This window comes from Pan troglodytes, chromosome 1 (assembly GCF_028858775.2).
Source record: "Pan troglodytes isolate AG18354 chromosome 1, NHGRI_mPanTro3-v2.0_pri, whole genome shotgun sequence".
Classification (NCBI taxonomy): Eukaryota; Metazoa; Chordata; class Mammalia; order Primates; family Hominidae; genus Pan; species Pan troglodytes.
The window spans coordinates 122,092,847-122,109,397 of record NC_072398.2 but is presented as its reverse complement, the minus strand read 5'-3'; the positions used below and the strand labels follow the sequence as shown (position 1 = coordinate 122,109,397).

The window sequence follows — 16,551 nt, the reverse complement described above, 5'->3', positions numbered from 1 at the left end:
ATTATGTTATGCCATACAACAATATATCAGGTGCTATTAAAAATGTTTCAAGAACAAGGAAAAAAAGAAGAAACGTTTAAAAAAATTGTAAAAACCCAAAACAAAAATGTTTCAGGTATTTACTGACATTGAAAGATACTCAGAGCATATTAGTAAAAAGCAGGCTACAAAACAGCATGTGACATCATATGTGCATATTTATGGTTACAATGTTATCAGGGGCCGGGCACAGTGGCTCACACCTATAATCCTAGTACTTTGGGAGGATGAGGCAGAACAATTGCTTAAGCTCAGGAGTTTGAGACCAGCCTGGGAAACATAGTGAGACTTTGCCTCCACAAAACCAACAATAACAACAACAATAAAAACTAGCCAGGCATGGTAGCAAGCACCTGTCGTCCCAGATACATTGTTTGAGCCCAGGAGGTCAAGGCTACAGTCAGCCATGATTGTGCCACTGCACTCTAGTCTGGATGACAGAGCAAGATTGTCCCTTAAAAAATAAAAAAAAAAAGGTATCTGGAAGGATACCCTTTAAAATATCAATAGCAACTGTCTTTAAGTGGTATTATAGAATTGATAGGGGTGCACTCTTCTTTATAGTTTTTCTAGAGTCCATAAATTACTCTCATCCCACCTCCAATTGGCAGAAATCATTTTAAAAATAAAACTATATAAGTAAGCTATTTTTACTTAAAAAAAAAAAGAAAGGAAAGAAAAAGTATAAAGGAAAGGGTGATATAAAAAGTACACATAGACCATATCAGTTTATCTATTTATTTTTTTTTTGGGACAAAGTCTCACTCTGTTGCCCAGGCTGGAGTGCAATGGCATGATCTCAGCTCACTGCAACCTCCACCTTCTGGGTTCAAGCAAGTCTCCTGCCTCAGCCTTCCCAGTAGCTAAGATTACAGGTGCATGCCACCATGCCTGGCTCATTTTTGTATTTTTAGTAGAGACGGGGTTTTACCATGCTGGCCAGGATGGTTTCGAACTCCTGACCTCAAGTGATCTGCCTGCCTCAGCCTCCCAAAGTGCTGGGATTACAGGTGTGAACCACCACGCCTGGACGCATGTTAGTTTATTCTTATTTATATTACACTAGTTAACAGATATACCAGAAGGTTACAGGATAGGTCAAAGAGCCCCTGCTACACTGAGGCACAGGAACATAGGTGGTCTTGATGTAAGGTAGACCTCCTAATATCATTAATGACTGATAACACTAAACTTCCTTTTCAGAGTCACATTCAGAGCCTTTTGTCCATTACCTATTGAACAGTGATTTCTGGTGTCCCAGATGGTACCAACAGCCATCTACTGCCCTCGGTAGGGGAGCTCTGGGAAGCAGAAGTAACTGGCTGGCATTTATAGTTGCCATCTGACTGTCAAATAGGTTTTCAGGAATTCATTATGTTAGAAAGCAGGGGACAGCCTGTACTACCTTCTCTAAAATGCATCCACCTTGAAAGCGGATGATATAAGACTCATCCAAGCATTTATTGCCTACCATCTTAAAGCAGGGGGCCCCCACACTTTAGAGTTCATGAATTAGCACAATGTTCATTTCTACGATCGTCTGAATACCCCCTAGGTTCTGTTCACAAGATTCTTCATGGAAACAACCATCTTCCCATCTAATTAAACTAGAAACCAAATTAAATTACTGTTACTATAAGCTTGGAAAATTTAAAGTTGGTCCCAAGAGTCACTGTAGGTTGGAAAAAAATCCAGTCATGAGAAACTTATATCTTTAGTTACACACATGATCAAAAATAAAACACTGAAAAAACTAACACCTGCACTATTGCATGTGGGTCAGTTTTCCCAAGGCAAGGCCCAGCTTAAAAGCCACTTGCTGATGGCCTGACCCCATCAGGAGCAGCCTTTTTGACAAGCAAAGAAGGAAGTGAATTCAATGATGGCATTCTTCACATACCTGCCCTCTTTCAACAAATATGTCTGCATGCCTACCATGTGCTGTGATAATACATGCTCTGAGCTACTGAAGATTATAACCTATCAACAGGCATCTTATGTACAGAAATCTAAAAATAAAGGCTAAACATACTAGACTTCTAATCTACAGAAGTCAGCCTGTCACAATGAAAATAAAACTACAAAAGAACGTTAAGCCTAGCTCAGTAACTAACTGGTTGGGAAGGTAAGCACAAATCATCTTATCTGTTGGGAATCCATTTCCTCAGGGGTAAAACTGAGAATTACAAAGGCAAGGCATCGGTGATCCCATACAGACTGCCGATCTAGGATTAGGCTTCCAAACCCCAGTGAGGCCTAGAACACAACCTGAGTGATGCTTTTGCAGGCAGGAAGAAAATCCTAACAGAATATAGTTCTGTTAAATTAGGCACTGCTAGAATCATAAAACATGAGCCAGAAATAAGATCACAAATGTCCCAGTTCTCATGAAGTCTATTCTTGGAAATGAAAAAATTAACTACAAAATAATGTACAAGTTTCCAAATCTATTTAATTATTCAGAGTTTTCTGAGGGAGCATGATACAGAGGAGAGTACCAGGCTAATAATCAGTCAACCCAAATTTTATTTCCAGCTCTACAAAACGCTGCGTGAAATTGGGCAGCACAACCTGACATCATTACCGAAGTGCGGGGGCTAGAATGACAATCTTTCCAGTCTCTCTAAGCTTTAAAATTCTATGACTCATCAATAATTTAGCCACTCAGTTTGCTTTTCAACTGCTATGTATCTGGGTTTTTGTTGTTTTCGAGATCAGCTCCCTGCTCCACAATAAGCCAGTGTTCAAAGGAGAGGGGCAACAGCAACCTCCATGATTCAGATACCTCAGCAACCCGGATACTCACCGAAAAGAAGCAAGGAGACCTCTGATGTCACTATCATGCATTAAAAATCTGTGCATTTGACTTCTAAGAGAAATTTGCAGACCATCACTCTAATTCAATTTATTAAACTGGTTAGAATTGTCTAATATTAGAAATCTGCTTTCTCAGCATAGAGAGGAAGCAAATCAAATTTGAGGGTGATATATGTAGAGACAGACAGGGACAACAGCAAGAGGAAGAGGATATTATAAGAGGAATTACAAAGGGAATATCATTTCTGCAGCAAAAAAGCAAACAGGCAGACAATGGCATTAAGTTTATAATCCAGGACATCTGAAATGGGAGAAGATAGCCCCACATATCTCAACAGCTCCTGTGGGTATTAAATGTCATACCACATTAAAATACTGTGAGTCACTGTCTTAGTCCATTTTCAGTTGCTATAAGAGAATATCCAAGACAGGGCAATTTATAAAGAAAAGACGTTTATGTAGCTCACAGTTCTGGAGGCTGTGAAGTCCAAGAGTATGGCATAGGCATCTGCAGAGGATCATCCCATGGCAGAAAGTGGAAGCAAGCACAGGAGACACAGAAAAGAAATAGGACCAGGCCAGGCATGGTAGCTCACGCCTGTAATTGCAGCACTTTGGGAGGCCAAGGCAGGTGGATCACTTGAGGTCAGGAGTTTGAAACCAGCCTGGGCAACATGGTGAAACCCCATCTCTACTAAAAATACAAAAATTAGCCAGGTGTGGTGGCGTACACCTGTAATCCCAGCTACTTGGGAGGCAGAGGCACGAGAATCCCTTGAACCTGGGAGGCGGAGGTTGCAGTGAGCTGAGATCACAACACTGCACTCCAGCCTGGACAATAGAGTGAGACTCTGTCTCAACAACAACAACAACAACAACAACAACAACAACAACAACAAGAAAAGAAATAGGACCAAACTCTCTCCCTATTATAATTAACCCACTCCTGGGATAAAGGCCTTAATCCATTCATGAGTTGGTGCCCTCATGATATAATACCTCTTAAAGACCCACCACTTAATACTGTTACATTGACGATTAAGTTCCTAAAACATGAATTTGGGGAGGCACATTCAAACCACAGCAGTCCTGGTATAGCATAATTTATTCTCTTCTTAGTGACCTAGGCTCATACTGTTGACCAAGGAGGCAGAGAAGTATATTAGAAAGATTTCCATTAAAAAAGCAAGCAAACAAAAAACCTTTGGCACTTATAAAAGGGTAGGCTTAGTTTTTGAAAGTCACTTCCATGAAACAATTCATTTCTCAATAAATAGCTACATTTCATAATTTTTGCATTTAATTGTTATATCTTAGTTCATTTTAAAGAAAAGAAAGTGACAAAGAGATATGCTCCAGTTGCCAGCTGACTGAGCCGAGAGAACCATAAAGGCTTGCCGCTTATCCCTTGGGTGTGGGCGCTAACCCCTTCCCCCATTCCCTCTGCTACAACCACACTGGCCTTCTTCCAGATCCTGGAGTATGCCAAGCTCTTTCTAGACCCAGGCCTTATGAACATGTTGTTCTCTCTGCCTGAGATACTCTTCCTGGCAAAATTCTATTCAAGTATCAGTTTAAATAATTTCTCAGTGAATCTTTCCTAATGCCCCAGACTAAAAAAGACCTGTCAATTATTCCAGTCGTTACTATTTTTCTTCTTGGTAATTACTACATTTATAATTATATATCATTTAGTGCCATTTTCTCTATTGGTCCATAAAGTTCCATCAAGGCAGAGGTCTGGTGTTCTACACCAGTTCCCAGGACCTGATAAGTGCCTCATGTGTATAGGTGCTTGACAAACAACTGCTGAATTAAAGAAAAACAATAATATTTAACCTTTACTAAGCACTTATTATATTAGTATTATATATTAAGGTACTCACTGTTAATTTATAAAGAAAGCAGCAGGCTCAGAGGCGTTAAGTAATTTGCTCAAAGTCAAAAAGTTGGTAAGTGGCAGAGCAAGGTTTCAATCTCATGTCTGTCTGACTCCAGACTACACATTTCATGACTACTCTTTCTTCAGCATTGTGGGAGGCAAAAGTGATGAAGGACTCATAGTACAAGCTGGGCCCTACCTTTAAGGAGTTTATCATTTAGGGAATAAAACTTCTATAAATGAAACTGAACACAAGACAGAAGTGTTGTATTACATGGCACAGTCCAAAATTATAGAAGAGAACAGGAAAAACTAACAAGGGCTAGAAGGGCATTCAGACAGGAAGAAACCCATGAAAACAAAGATGGAGAAGCAACAGACCATATGGGGAGCTGAAGGGACTGGTTAGAAGGTCACTTTAACTGGAACAGAGGGTTAATATAGGCCAGGAAGTGGTGAAATAGTAGGTTAAATAAATATGCACATAGGCCAGGTGTGGTGGCTCACACCTATACTCCTAGCACTTTGGGAGGCCCAGGCAGAAGGATCACTTGAGCCCGGGAATCCCAGACCAGCCTAGGCAGCATAGTAAGACCTCATCTCTATTTTTAAATAATTGTTAAAAGTTTAAAAAAGCAATATGCACATAATAAAAAATAATTCCATCAACATTCTGGTCCGCTATTCTTTCAAGCAAAGTTCCTAAGAAGTACCTACCACATTTCACTAATATTTCTTGAAACTTCACAGAGATCAGTAGAGTGCAAAGCTAACAGCAGCTGCTCAGTTAAAGAAAGGGGTGAAATATGCAAGGTGCTATTTCAGAGCTATCAACTTAAACCAGAGTCATTAACTCTTAACAAATTAAAGCTTAATGAAGGGGAAGAAAAATTGTTATTAAATTATAGTCTTTAAAAAATAATTTGGTCAGGTGCAGTGGCTCATGCCTGTAATCCCAGCACTTTGGGAGGCTGAGGCAGGCAGATCACCTGAGGTCAGGAGTTCAAGACCAGCCTGGCCAACATGGTGAAACCCCATCTCTACTAAAAATACAAAAATTAGCCAGGTGTGGTGGTGCACATCTGCAGTCCCAGCTACTTTGGAGGCTGAGGCAGGAGGATCACTTGAACCCAGGAGGCAGAGGTTGCAGTGAGCTGAAATCATGCCACTGTACTCCATCCAGCCAGGACAACAGTGAGACTCAGTCTCAAAAAATAAATAAATAAAAATAAATAACTTTAAGTTATTTCAATCTATTTACTAGCCAGGCACAGGGATATGTGCCTGTAGTCCTAGCTACTGCAGAGGCTGAGGCAGGAGGATCACTCGAGCCCAGGAATTCAAGGTTACAACAAACCATGATTACACTCCTGCACTCCACTCTGGGTGACACAGTAAAGACCATGTCTCTTAAATTTTTAAATTTTGTTTTAAAACAAAACAAAAACTATTTAACCATATATGCTTGAAGCTATTATAACCAGATGACCAGGTATCTGATTACTGTTTTCTGATTATTAATCTGATTATTTTCTTCTCTATCTCCCATAGCTTCAAGAAAGGCATTTTGGGCTGGGCGCGGTGGCTCACGCCTGCAATCCCAACACTTTGGGGCCGAGGTGGGTGGATCATGAGGTCAGGAGTTTAAGACCAGCCTGGCCAAGATGGTGAAACCCCATCTCTACTAAAAATACAAAAATTAGCCGGGTGTGGTGGCGGGCACCTGTAATCCCAGCTACTTGGGGGGCTGAGGCAGAGAACTGCTTGAGCCCCGGAGGCTGAGGTTGCAGTGAGCCGAGATAGTGCCACTGCACTCCAGCCTGGGCAACACAGCGAGACCCTGTCTCAAAAAAAAAAGAAAAAGAAAGAAAGGCATTTTGAATAGATGATCTCTGCCTAAACCTATCTCCCACCCTCCTCTTTTTTCATCCTGAGTCCAGTGATACAAGTAGTACATTTTTTTTTCCTTTTAGATATGGGACCTCACTATGTTGCCCAGGCTGGCGTACAGTGGTTATTCACAGATGCAATCATAGTGTCCTATAGCTTTGAACTCCTGGGCTCAAGCTATCCTCCTGCCTCAGCCTTCCAAATAGCTGGAACTCTAGATGTGCACCACTACCTACCCCTAATAAATTTTTTTGTATTTTTGGAAGACAGTGTCTCGCTCTGTTGCCCAGGCTGGAATGCAGTGGCGCAATCATAGCTCACGACAGCCTCAAAACTCCTGGGCTCAAGTGATCCCCTCACCTCAGACTCTTGTGTGGCTAGGGCTACCAGCATATGCTACCATACCAGGCTAATTAAAAAAATTTTTTTATACAGATGGGGTCTCACTATGTTGCCCAGGCTGGTTTCAAACTCATGGGCTCAAGTGATTCTCTTGCCTCAGACTCCAAAAATCTTGGGATTATAGGTGTGAGTCACCCTGCTTAGCCAGGGCTAATATGTCTTAATCCAGATGCAGTTCTTGTGAGTACCTATAATAATTCTCTAGAAATATTAGAGATATGAAAAAAATTAAGCACATGTACAAATATTTAAGCATCTAACTGGTAATGTGTCAGAAGCTTTGTAGTGAAAATCATTACAAGAAATCCTCAACAAAAGAATATACACTAAATCCTGTACTATCTTCACAATGACCCTAAGAGGTAGTATTAGTACTCCCATTTCATAGATGAAAAATCTAAGGTTCAGAGAGGTTAATTTGTCCATGGTCACCACTGAAGTTTGAATCCAGATCTAATACCTGAGATCCTGTTCCGCCAAACTACTGCCTCAAACCATCATCAATTATATTAACAAAAGTTTGACATAATCACAAAGGCTTAAAAAAAGAAGAAAACCACTACATACACGTCTTACATTTCTGCCAATCTTGACTCACTTTAATTCTTGCCACCCCCACCCAAGCCTGTCATCCAACTCTGCCAAGTGATAAACCAAACGCATTTATGCCTCATCCGTCTGCTTTAATACACATGCTCCTCAGGGTTTGGCTCAAGGGCTGTATCTATCAGGATCACCTGGCTGACAAGCAGGCCCTGTGGGGGCTGTGACACATCAGCAGGTTTATTAAGGAATTATACAAATCATACTCATACGGTACTTCAAGGTTTCAAAATATTTTCACATATATCTTCCCTTCAAAACTTCATGATAATCCTCCATTTTATGTGACGGGAAACTGAGGCCTAGAAAGGCTAGTTGAGCTCTGTTGAGGGTACTATGACCTTGAGAAAAAGAGTAGAATTCACAACTATATTACTTATAACTGGGATCTCATAACTTTGCCTTATCCCTAAAGCAAATGCATTGATTTCAACACTCCTATGAAACACTTCCAAATGCAGCACCATGTTGGGACATCTGTGTTCTACTCCCAGCTCTTGGCCAGTAAGCAAGTCAGCCAGCCGCATCAGCAAAAGGGCTCTGACCAGCTAATCGGCCCAATAATCCATGATTCAAACCATTAAGCACATTATCAGCAAGAGTTCAACCTTATCCTTGTTCACAAATGTTCAGAAAAATCTGTTCATAGGCATCACTGTCTTACAGCTCCTGGCTTCCTCATGCCTTGGCTCACATTCTTCTTCAACCAGGTCCAGAAGTTTAGGAGTGCTTTTTGGAAACGTTAGCACTTCAAGTATAAAGGATGGTCTGCCTCACCTTCTGTTCTGCTTTCCTCTGGAACCTTCACATCCAAGACCAAAGCAATGGCCGGCCTCTGAAAGGGGAACTCTTCTTGGCTCCCCATTTCTACCTCTGGTTCCTCCAGCTCTAGCCTCATGTCTAGCACTATCTGTTAAAACTCTTTCACAAGTAAGTCCTTTTGCCAAACTCACTACCCATGCCCCTCCTCTCTTTCCATCCCCCACAAAAGAGCTATTTTTTTTTTAACTTCCCTATATGTTTTCCTGGAAACCTTAGTCATACTCCCCATCAACTACCTCACCCTAAAATAAAGTTTCTGTTGACCATCCCTTGAACATATCTTGGATTTTCCTACTTCCTTCGTGCCGTTACAGATCTCCCTAAAAATCACCTCCACTTTGATTCTCTCTTCAGCCAGAGGGCTTTCCCAGAACACTGCACTGCAGTGGTCAAGGCTTCTTCCAAACTCCCAGTGAAACATCTCTGAACACCTAAATCCTTAAGATAGCCCCAGTGCTTTGCTTTGTTTATGCACAGGTCTGGACTCCACTCAGTACATGGCAGGCAGCTCAGTAAGTGTCTAAATGAATGGCATCTATATAGTACTTTACCTCTAACAAAACACGTTGATAAAACTTCTCATTTGACCCTCCAAACAATCCTAAGAGCTGCTGCTCTAGTTTAAAAAACAACTGTAAAGACCACTGAAGTTAAGTGATTTTCCATAATCACACAGCTATGAAGCAGCAGAGCGAGGACCCAAATCTGGGTATTGAGACATCTCTTTGAGATTTTGTATACAACATATTTATGTTTTGAATCCTTTGTGACAAATAGCAAATACTAGATAAAAATGATTTGAACTAACTTGTCTGGGAATTATTGAAGTTAATACAAATTTTCCTTCCCAGTTCAATTTCTCCTGGTCCTTCAGAGCAATTGTACTGTGGAACCAGACTTGCAAACTGGCTTCAGTACAATATTAGAAAGTGTGTGTGTGTGTGTGTGTGTGTGTGCACGCGCGTTTTAGGACATACAGGAAGACTAAAATGCTTATCCAAAGCAAACATAAGACGGATAGTATTCATAAGCCAGAGAAGGAGCATACATAACGTTTTCTTCTGATAAAAATAAATCAAGCCAATTAATCACATATAAGTTTCTACATGTGAATATATTTATGGTAAGCTGACCATCTATTTTCAAACACACAGGCAGCCAGGATGAAGAAAAAAAGCCCCAGTTTTGGCAGAGTACTATAGGAAAGGGAAAAAGAAAAATGAATTTACTGCTATCTGTTGGGTTTGCTTTTGGACTATTCAAGCTAGTAGCTTTTATTAGCATTAGATTTTTCAGCCAACAAGGAACAAACGGTAAAATATTACCCCCAAAATAAAAGAGAAAAATGTCTTTCATAACTACATGAAAAAAAGTACTCCTGCTATCTTTAAGAACACGCATATTTCACTGAAGCAAGTTCTGGAGGTGGTAGTAAAACACCCCTAAATGTGAAATCCATGCTATGTTCAAGTTTGACTGGGAAGTCAAACAGCCACAGTTTGCTTCTAAATTTGGAATCAGCCAGGAAAACATTTGTGATCACAACCTCTGGCCTCTCCCATATGAATCATAGAATTTTTGAAAGAAATTTTAAAGCTAGTCCAAAACTTCTTGTGCTGTAGATGAGGAATCGAGGGCCAGAGACCAAAACACAAAACAGAAAATAAGTTACATTCACAGAAAACTTCCTCGGCAAAACACGACAGGTTCTGAGTGGAAGGATTTTGTTTTTACTGTGGTTTCCTGAGATTGAGCTTGGGGATAGAGAAGGAAAAACAGCCTCCATCTTTCACCTAAAAATTTTCATAGGTATGAGGAATCTGTCATGAACATTCATTCAACCAAACTATCTCAAAGCAACATATTACTAACCCAACTTTGACTGCAGTCACCATTGAAACAAGAACAAAAAAGCTGCCTAGAACTGACTGAAATTGATCAGCTTGTTCTTCAAGCCCCATTAATCCTCAAATCCACCTGCATACAAATCACTGAGACCACACAGTGGGAAGAACAAGTTTTCACCAAGTTTTTAAAAATAGAAGTAAAAGATGCAATAAAAACACTGATGACAAAAGGAGAGAAAGGGAACTGAAACTTGTAGAAATCTACAAATGCAGTATCTAGTTCATAATATTGTCAGAGCCATTGCCACAGTTTTGTTGTTTCTAGAAAAGCTGTATTTTAAATTACATGTCAAATGTGATGGCTTTGTCTGCCTTAATATTAGCTCCTAATTATATAAAATATCTGAGCCTCATTTCTGTAGCCTCAAAACATAGTTCACTTTCTGTAAAAAAAATTGAGGGGTAGGATTAGGTAGGAAGGAGGGAGAAGAACAAACGTTACTCCCCCGTTCTGACCATTACAACTTGGTGCTAAGCACTGCCCAGCATGTGATGGTCACACAAGGGTAACAGGCCAACTGGGACAAAGTTGGGGAACGCAGACTCTGCAGTCACCCACTGAGAACCCAATGCCTGTTGACAAGAGTTGACTGGAAACTGGCAGAGTGCAGAAGAAACTGCTAATAGTATCTGTGACCCTGACATGAAAGATCTGATCAAAACAGCAGGATAGAAAGCCTATTATTGTTGTTAATAATCACAAAAAGAAAATAGCCATTAGAAATTGAACAGAACATAAGCCTTCTTCCAATTATTTCCACAAGCAGACATGAGACTCAGATTTCTAATTAAAAATCACTGTGCACAGAGCCAAATATTTGAGTCAGCAGAGAACTTACCTAATTGTTAACACTGCATTCCCTTGGAGCCATCTGTCATACCTGGCTAGCTTTCTACTCTCATCCCAACCAAACTTCAGATGAAGACTAACCTTTCCCCAGATAAATTACACTTCATCAAATCTGCTGATACTTCTTACTGAAATATCCAATGCATAAGTCATTTTAACATCCCTCTAGGGGCTAAAGGTCTGACTATACATTGCATGAGAGAGGACTCTTCATGAGGGTTTCGCTCACTCTGCTCAACCAGGACCAAGAAGGAGATCCTACAGAGTTCCTACTCCTTGATCCAAAGCTGAATGGAAGAAACAGAACTCAAGAGAATATTAAATAAGCTAGACGGCTGGGGGTGCTAGGGAAGGTAGGATGAAGAGAGGCCAAGTATTGGAAGAAATGAGGCAGTTAGGAAGTTCCGGGGCATTAAAGGACTGACCTTCAGACTTCCGGATGTTACAAAGGTCTGGCGATCCACAACAACAGGCCGAGGGCTTCAGCGGCAGCTCCCTGAAGCCTCTGACAGGCACACTCAGTCCTGTCAGCTTGGACTCAACCCTGCCAGCGCCAGCAAACAAACACACGCATTCTTCCCAGAGCTGACACCCCATACAACACGGCCTCTCTACAGGGCCTGTTTATTTAAGGAACCAGATGCTTTAAAGTTGGAGTAGAAGTTGGGAAGTTATGTTTAAAGAAGTAGTTAGTGACAGGAGCAGAGGGAGGACAGAAAATAAGCAACAGTTCCTGGCTTTATTCATCATAAGTTTAAAAAGTTTTAAGGAAATTGTCAAATGGTCTGTACACAGGAATGAGAAGTAAGGAAATTATGTCAGCCACCACCACAACTCTGGCCAAGGCATTTCATCTGTTCCTTTAAGACAGTTTCATGCCTACCCTCAAAGGGGTGCTTACAGCAGAAATGTTTTGAAGCAATCCAACTTAGCAACCAACAATAAAGTCTTCTAGGCCTGCTCAATTTCACGCATGTACAAAGGTTATACATGTCATGAATACTCCAAGCAGCTGAAGGAAAGAATCAGTTAAAAATGTGGCATGAAAACAGTTTTGAGTTCCAGGCAAAAGGAAGATTATTGAGTCTAAGAAGAGAGCATTTATAAATGACAGCTAATTGCTGAGTGCTAATTATGTGCCAGACATTCTTCTAATGAGTTATTACATATGTATAGATTATACAACACAATGTGATATGTTGTAATACATACTATAACTCATTACAAATACAATATTACATATGCATATATTAATATTATGTAATACAAATATATATTTATACAATAATATACATATACGTATATATTATGTATATATAATTTAACACACACTCATTTAATTCTCACAACCACCCTACAAATTAAGTGCTCTTATCTTCACTTTACAGATTAGGAACTGAGACACAGAAAACTTAAGTAACTCACCCAGGATCACACAGTGACATGGCCAGGGTTCAAATGCAGACAGTCCAGATAAGGCAGTGCTATACCACCTTACCATGGTAAGTCAAACCCTTGGAACAAAATTAGGGAGCCTAATTTTTGGAAAGTTATAACTATTTATCTTTCTCCTTCGTTTTCTTGTCATCCCTTTTGTTTGTTTTTTTAGTAATACCCAGTATTTTTTATTTCCACTTTCCCATGAGTCTATTATAGCTAACTTGTAATACTGTAACTAGAAAGGAAAATGTTTTCCTCTCCTGCCTCAACTCCTAAAATAAAGCACTTAATCATTAGGACTTCTATGTGAAAAAATATATGCTGTGTGTAATAAACCCAATGCACTTTAAATATATTTTAAATTAATAGATTGAAAAGAAATGATATGAGAAAAAAAACCTTTGAGAGAAAAAGGGAGGCTTGGGCAAAGAGAAAAACCTGCTGGATTTCATGGACAGAGAAGCCTGAGTGGTCATCAGGACACCGGTCTCCTTAAACCATAATATAAACGCACTATCATGCTTTAGCTTTACCGTGCTTTCTTGAGAAGACAGGTTAAATGCTAATATATCCTCATAAGCCACAGACACAGGTCTAGTAGTTTGCTATAACCTTCTGAGGCTTTTCATTCTCCAGTCTGAATGATCTTTTCTTTGTATCTTGGCACCCCAGCATCTAGCACAGATCTAGGCATTTGGAGGGCATTCACATACATTGATGATGTGAATTAATGTGGCTTGAAATGAAACAGGACCAAGTTAAAAGAAATAAGAGAACCATGAACTTTTGCTTTTTCTTGGGACTCGAATCCTGTCATGTTATGTAGGAAAAATGATTCTACATGTACCTTCCTTCCCCAGTTGTACAAAGTACAATATCTCTGATAAAAAGTTGTTCTGTCATGCTGATGCTTTTATTTCACACAGTTTTATAAACGGTCCAAAAATACTAGATCTCTTCAATACAGTTCAGGATTTTTTATGACTTCTAAAATCAAATAAATAAACAGAAGAACAGGCTACTACATAACAATTCTTGGTTAAGAAGTACTACTTAACCATTTTTAAGGTAAAGGATATTAAACAAAGGCTCCACTTTTTTTTTTTTTTAACCAGATACAGAAAGGATGAGATCTCTGAAGAAGAGACCACGGATGACTAACAAACGCAAAAACTTTTTTTTTTTTTTTTTTTTGAGATAGAGTCTCACTCTGTCACCCAGGCTGGAGTACAACGGTGCGATCTCGGCTCGCTGCAACCTCTGCCTCCTGGGTTCAAGTGATCGTCATGTCTCAGCCTCCAGAATAACTGGAATTACAGGCGCATGCCACCGCGTCTGGCTAACTTTTGTATTTTTAGTAGAGACAGGGTTTCACCATGTTGGCCAGGCTAGTCTCGAACTTCTGACCTCAAGTGATCCACCTGCCTTGGCCTCCCACATTGATAAGATTACAGGCGTGAGCCACCGTGCCCAGCCAAAATAGCTATTTTAAGTAAGGTCACTGAAAAAAAGACTGGGAGAGAAAAACTAAAAAAAAATTATTGCAAACAGCTAAATGAAAGAAATAGAAGAAAATTTCTTTACATGTGGACTTCAAAGAATGAGTGGTTTTAGGTCTACTCTTCCACAGATTTGGCCTTAGAACCCCTGAGCCAGTTTTTTCAACCTCTTTCTTTGGAATCAATGTATTACAAATGACACATCAATTCAAACTAACCAGGAAGACTCTGACTCAAGGAATAAATCCAGGCAGGGCATAGTGGCTCACGCCTCTAATCTCAGCACTGTGGCAGGCTAAGGTGGGCGGAGCACTTGAGCCCAGGAGTTCAAGACCAGCCTGGGGAACATGGCAAAACCCTGTTTCTTAAAAAAAGAAAGAAAGAAAGAAAAGAACAATTAGCTGGGTGCATGTACCAGTAGTCCCGGCTACTTGGGAGGCTGAGGTGAGAGGATCACTTGAGCCCAGGAGGTCAGGGCTGCAGTGAGCTGTGATCACACCACTGCATTCCAGCCTGGGCAACAGAGTGAGACCCTATCTCAAAAAAAAAATAGTAATTATACAAAAATTAGCTAGGCATAGTGGTGCACACCTGTAGTCCCAGCTACTCAGGAGGCTGAGGTAAGACTCTATCTCAAAAAAAAAAGAGAAAAAGAAAAACAGGAGTAAATCTAAATCCAGGAGTAGCAGCAGACCTAAAGTTAGGTCAACCAGCGAGAGAAGAATTTGAAATATGGAGTAAGAATGCTGTGTCCAGCTAGCTCAAGGAAGGAAGTGGTCCAGTATAAATTAAGCATTAGTGTTGTAAAGCCTTTCTCAATCCCCCACTGTGAGAAGGAAGTCTATTCGATTTTTTTTTCTTATCAAGTAGGAAGACTTCCCAGTACTCATTCTACCCAACCTGTCCCACCCTCCAGCACTAGCTTGGCTACCTTTACACAGCTACTGCTCGGGATGCACTAAGCACAATTATTCCTGAATATTTGTGTCTTGTGTCCTCAGATCAGAGAATTCTATTACAGGTAACAAGTATGGTCCAGATAACCAGGCAGTCCAAAGGGAGACTGAGGCTTGGCTGACGCTGAAAAACGGTTACAGAAGGACAAGTGCTGGCACAGAGCCTTGGCCACCCATCTCTGCCCCCAAGTGCAATTCATTTTCTTTGAAAGAGGAAAACAGGCAAGGGAGAAAAGATATAGAATTGAAAATACATTATGCAAATGTGGCTAGCAAGGATTAAATTGTTAATTTTAGAGAAATAGGAGAAAGATGCCCAAGTTGTGCTGAAGCAAGGAACCAGGACTTTCTTAATAATTAGTTTTGTCAGTCCAGTAGTGTGCAAAGGTTGAGCTGCTTGTCCCCAGGGACAGAAATCCCATAATTTTGAAAGTCTTTTGACCAAGAGCTGGCTCAAAGCAGAATATGTGCAATGCGTTTCTTAACTATTGAAAATCTTGTCACCACGGGATATAGACATGCTAGTCAGACTTCCGTACCATGACAGAAGGTCAAATCTGAAGCAGTAAAAGAGATCACATAAATATTGCCATCTCATTTCCAAGCTAGTCCCCTTAACTATTAAAACACGGTGACCAGATCGCTGCTTCGGGCCTCCTGAACTCCCGCCTCTCCCACCCGGAAAGTACTGACCCAGAGAGGACACACCTTTGCTTCTGCGCAGCCCAACTTCTGCAAGCGCTCAAGTTAATTACTCCTTCACCTTCCTGGGGCCTAACAGCGTTACTGGGTCCTGATTATTTATACAGACGAAAAACGATGTTCAAGAGATTTTGACAACTTAAAAAAAAAGAATGCGGTGGAAGTCTAAGATTGCCTCCCCTGTGACAAAACACAGCCCCGCCGGCCGCCCGGGCCCGACTCCGCCCGCCCGCCCGCCGCAGTTTCGGGGCTGCGGCCCGGGCGACGCGGGCGCGGCGGGGCTGGGGTCTCCTCCGGGAGTCGCGGGGCGCACGGGCCGGGAGGGGCACGCGGGCGGCACCTCGCACCCGAGCGGCTCCCGGGCCCGGCGCCCGCTCACCTGGTGCGTGTTGTTGGCCAGCTTGGCGACGAAGTCCCGGACCCGGCCGCACTCCTCGTCCTCGCCCGGCGCGCTGCGACGCCAACGGCCGCCGCGGGGAAACGCGCCCCCGGCTGCGGCCGCCCGCAGCCCCCAGCTCACCCCGATGGGGCCAGACCAGCGCGGCAGCGGCGCAGCGGGCGGCGGCGGCGCGTCCAGCCGGTCCTGGCTGAGGGTCGCCGGCGGCAGCAGCTGCAGGAGGAGGAGGAGGCCGAGGCCATGGGGCCAGCGCGAGAGGCCGTCCGCAGCTCCCCAGGGCCGCTCCATCGCCGCCGAATGCCGCCGACGCCGACACCTGCCGCCCGGCGCGCCCGCCCACCCCCG

At 41.8% G+C, this 16,551-nt stretch overlaps 1 protein-coding gene across 6 annotated transcripts in view; it reads right to left on the bottom strand.

The window, feature by feature from the left end:
- The window catches only part of SORT1 (sortilin 1), an 88,238-nt gene extending 71,687 nt beyond the window's left edge, over positions 1-16,551 (bottom strand). For 2 of the 6 annotated variants that reach the window (XM_063810452.1, XM_063810483.1), the window contains exon 1: positions 11,202-11,594. Coding sequence is in view for 2 of the 6 variants with exons in the window: in XM_054668498.2 (XP_054524473.1) it covers positions 16,189-16,494 (306 nt within the window). In the remaining 4 variants the exon portion in view is untranslated. Of the gene's footprint in view, positions 1-11,201; positions 11,595-11,637; positions 12,387-15,815; positions 15,962-16,188 lie in introns of those variants that run through there. The other 4 variants (XM_054668498.2, NM_001427912.1, XM_054668503.2 and 1 more) reach the window with 4 other exon arrangements.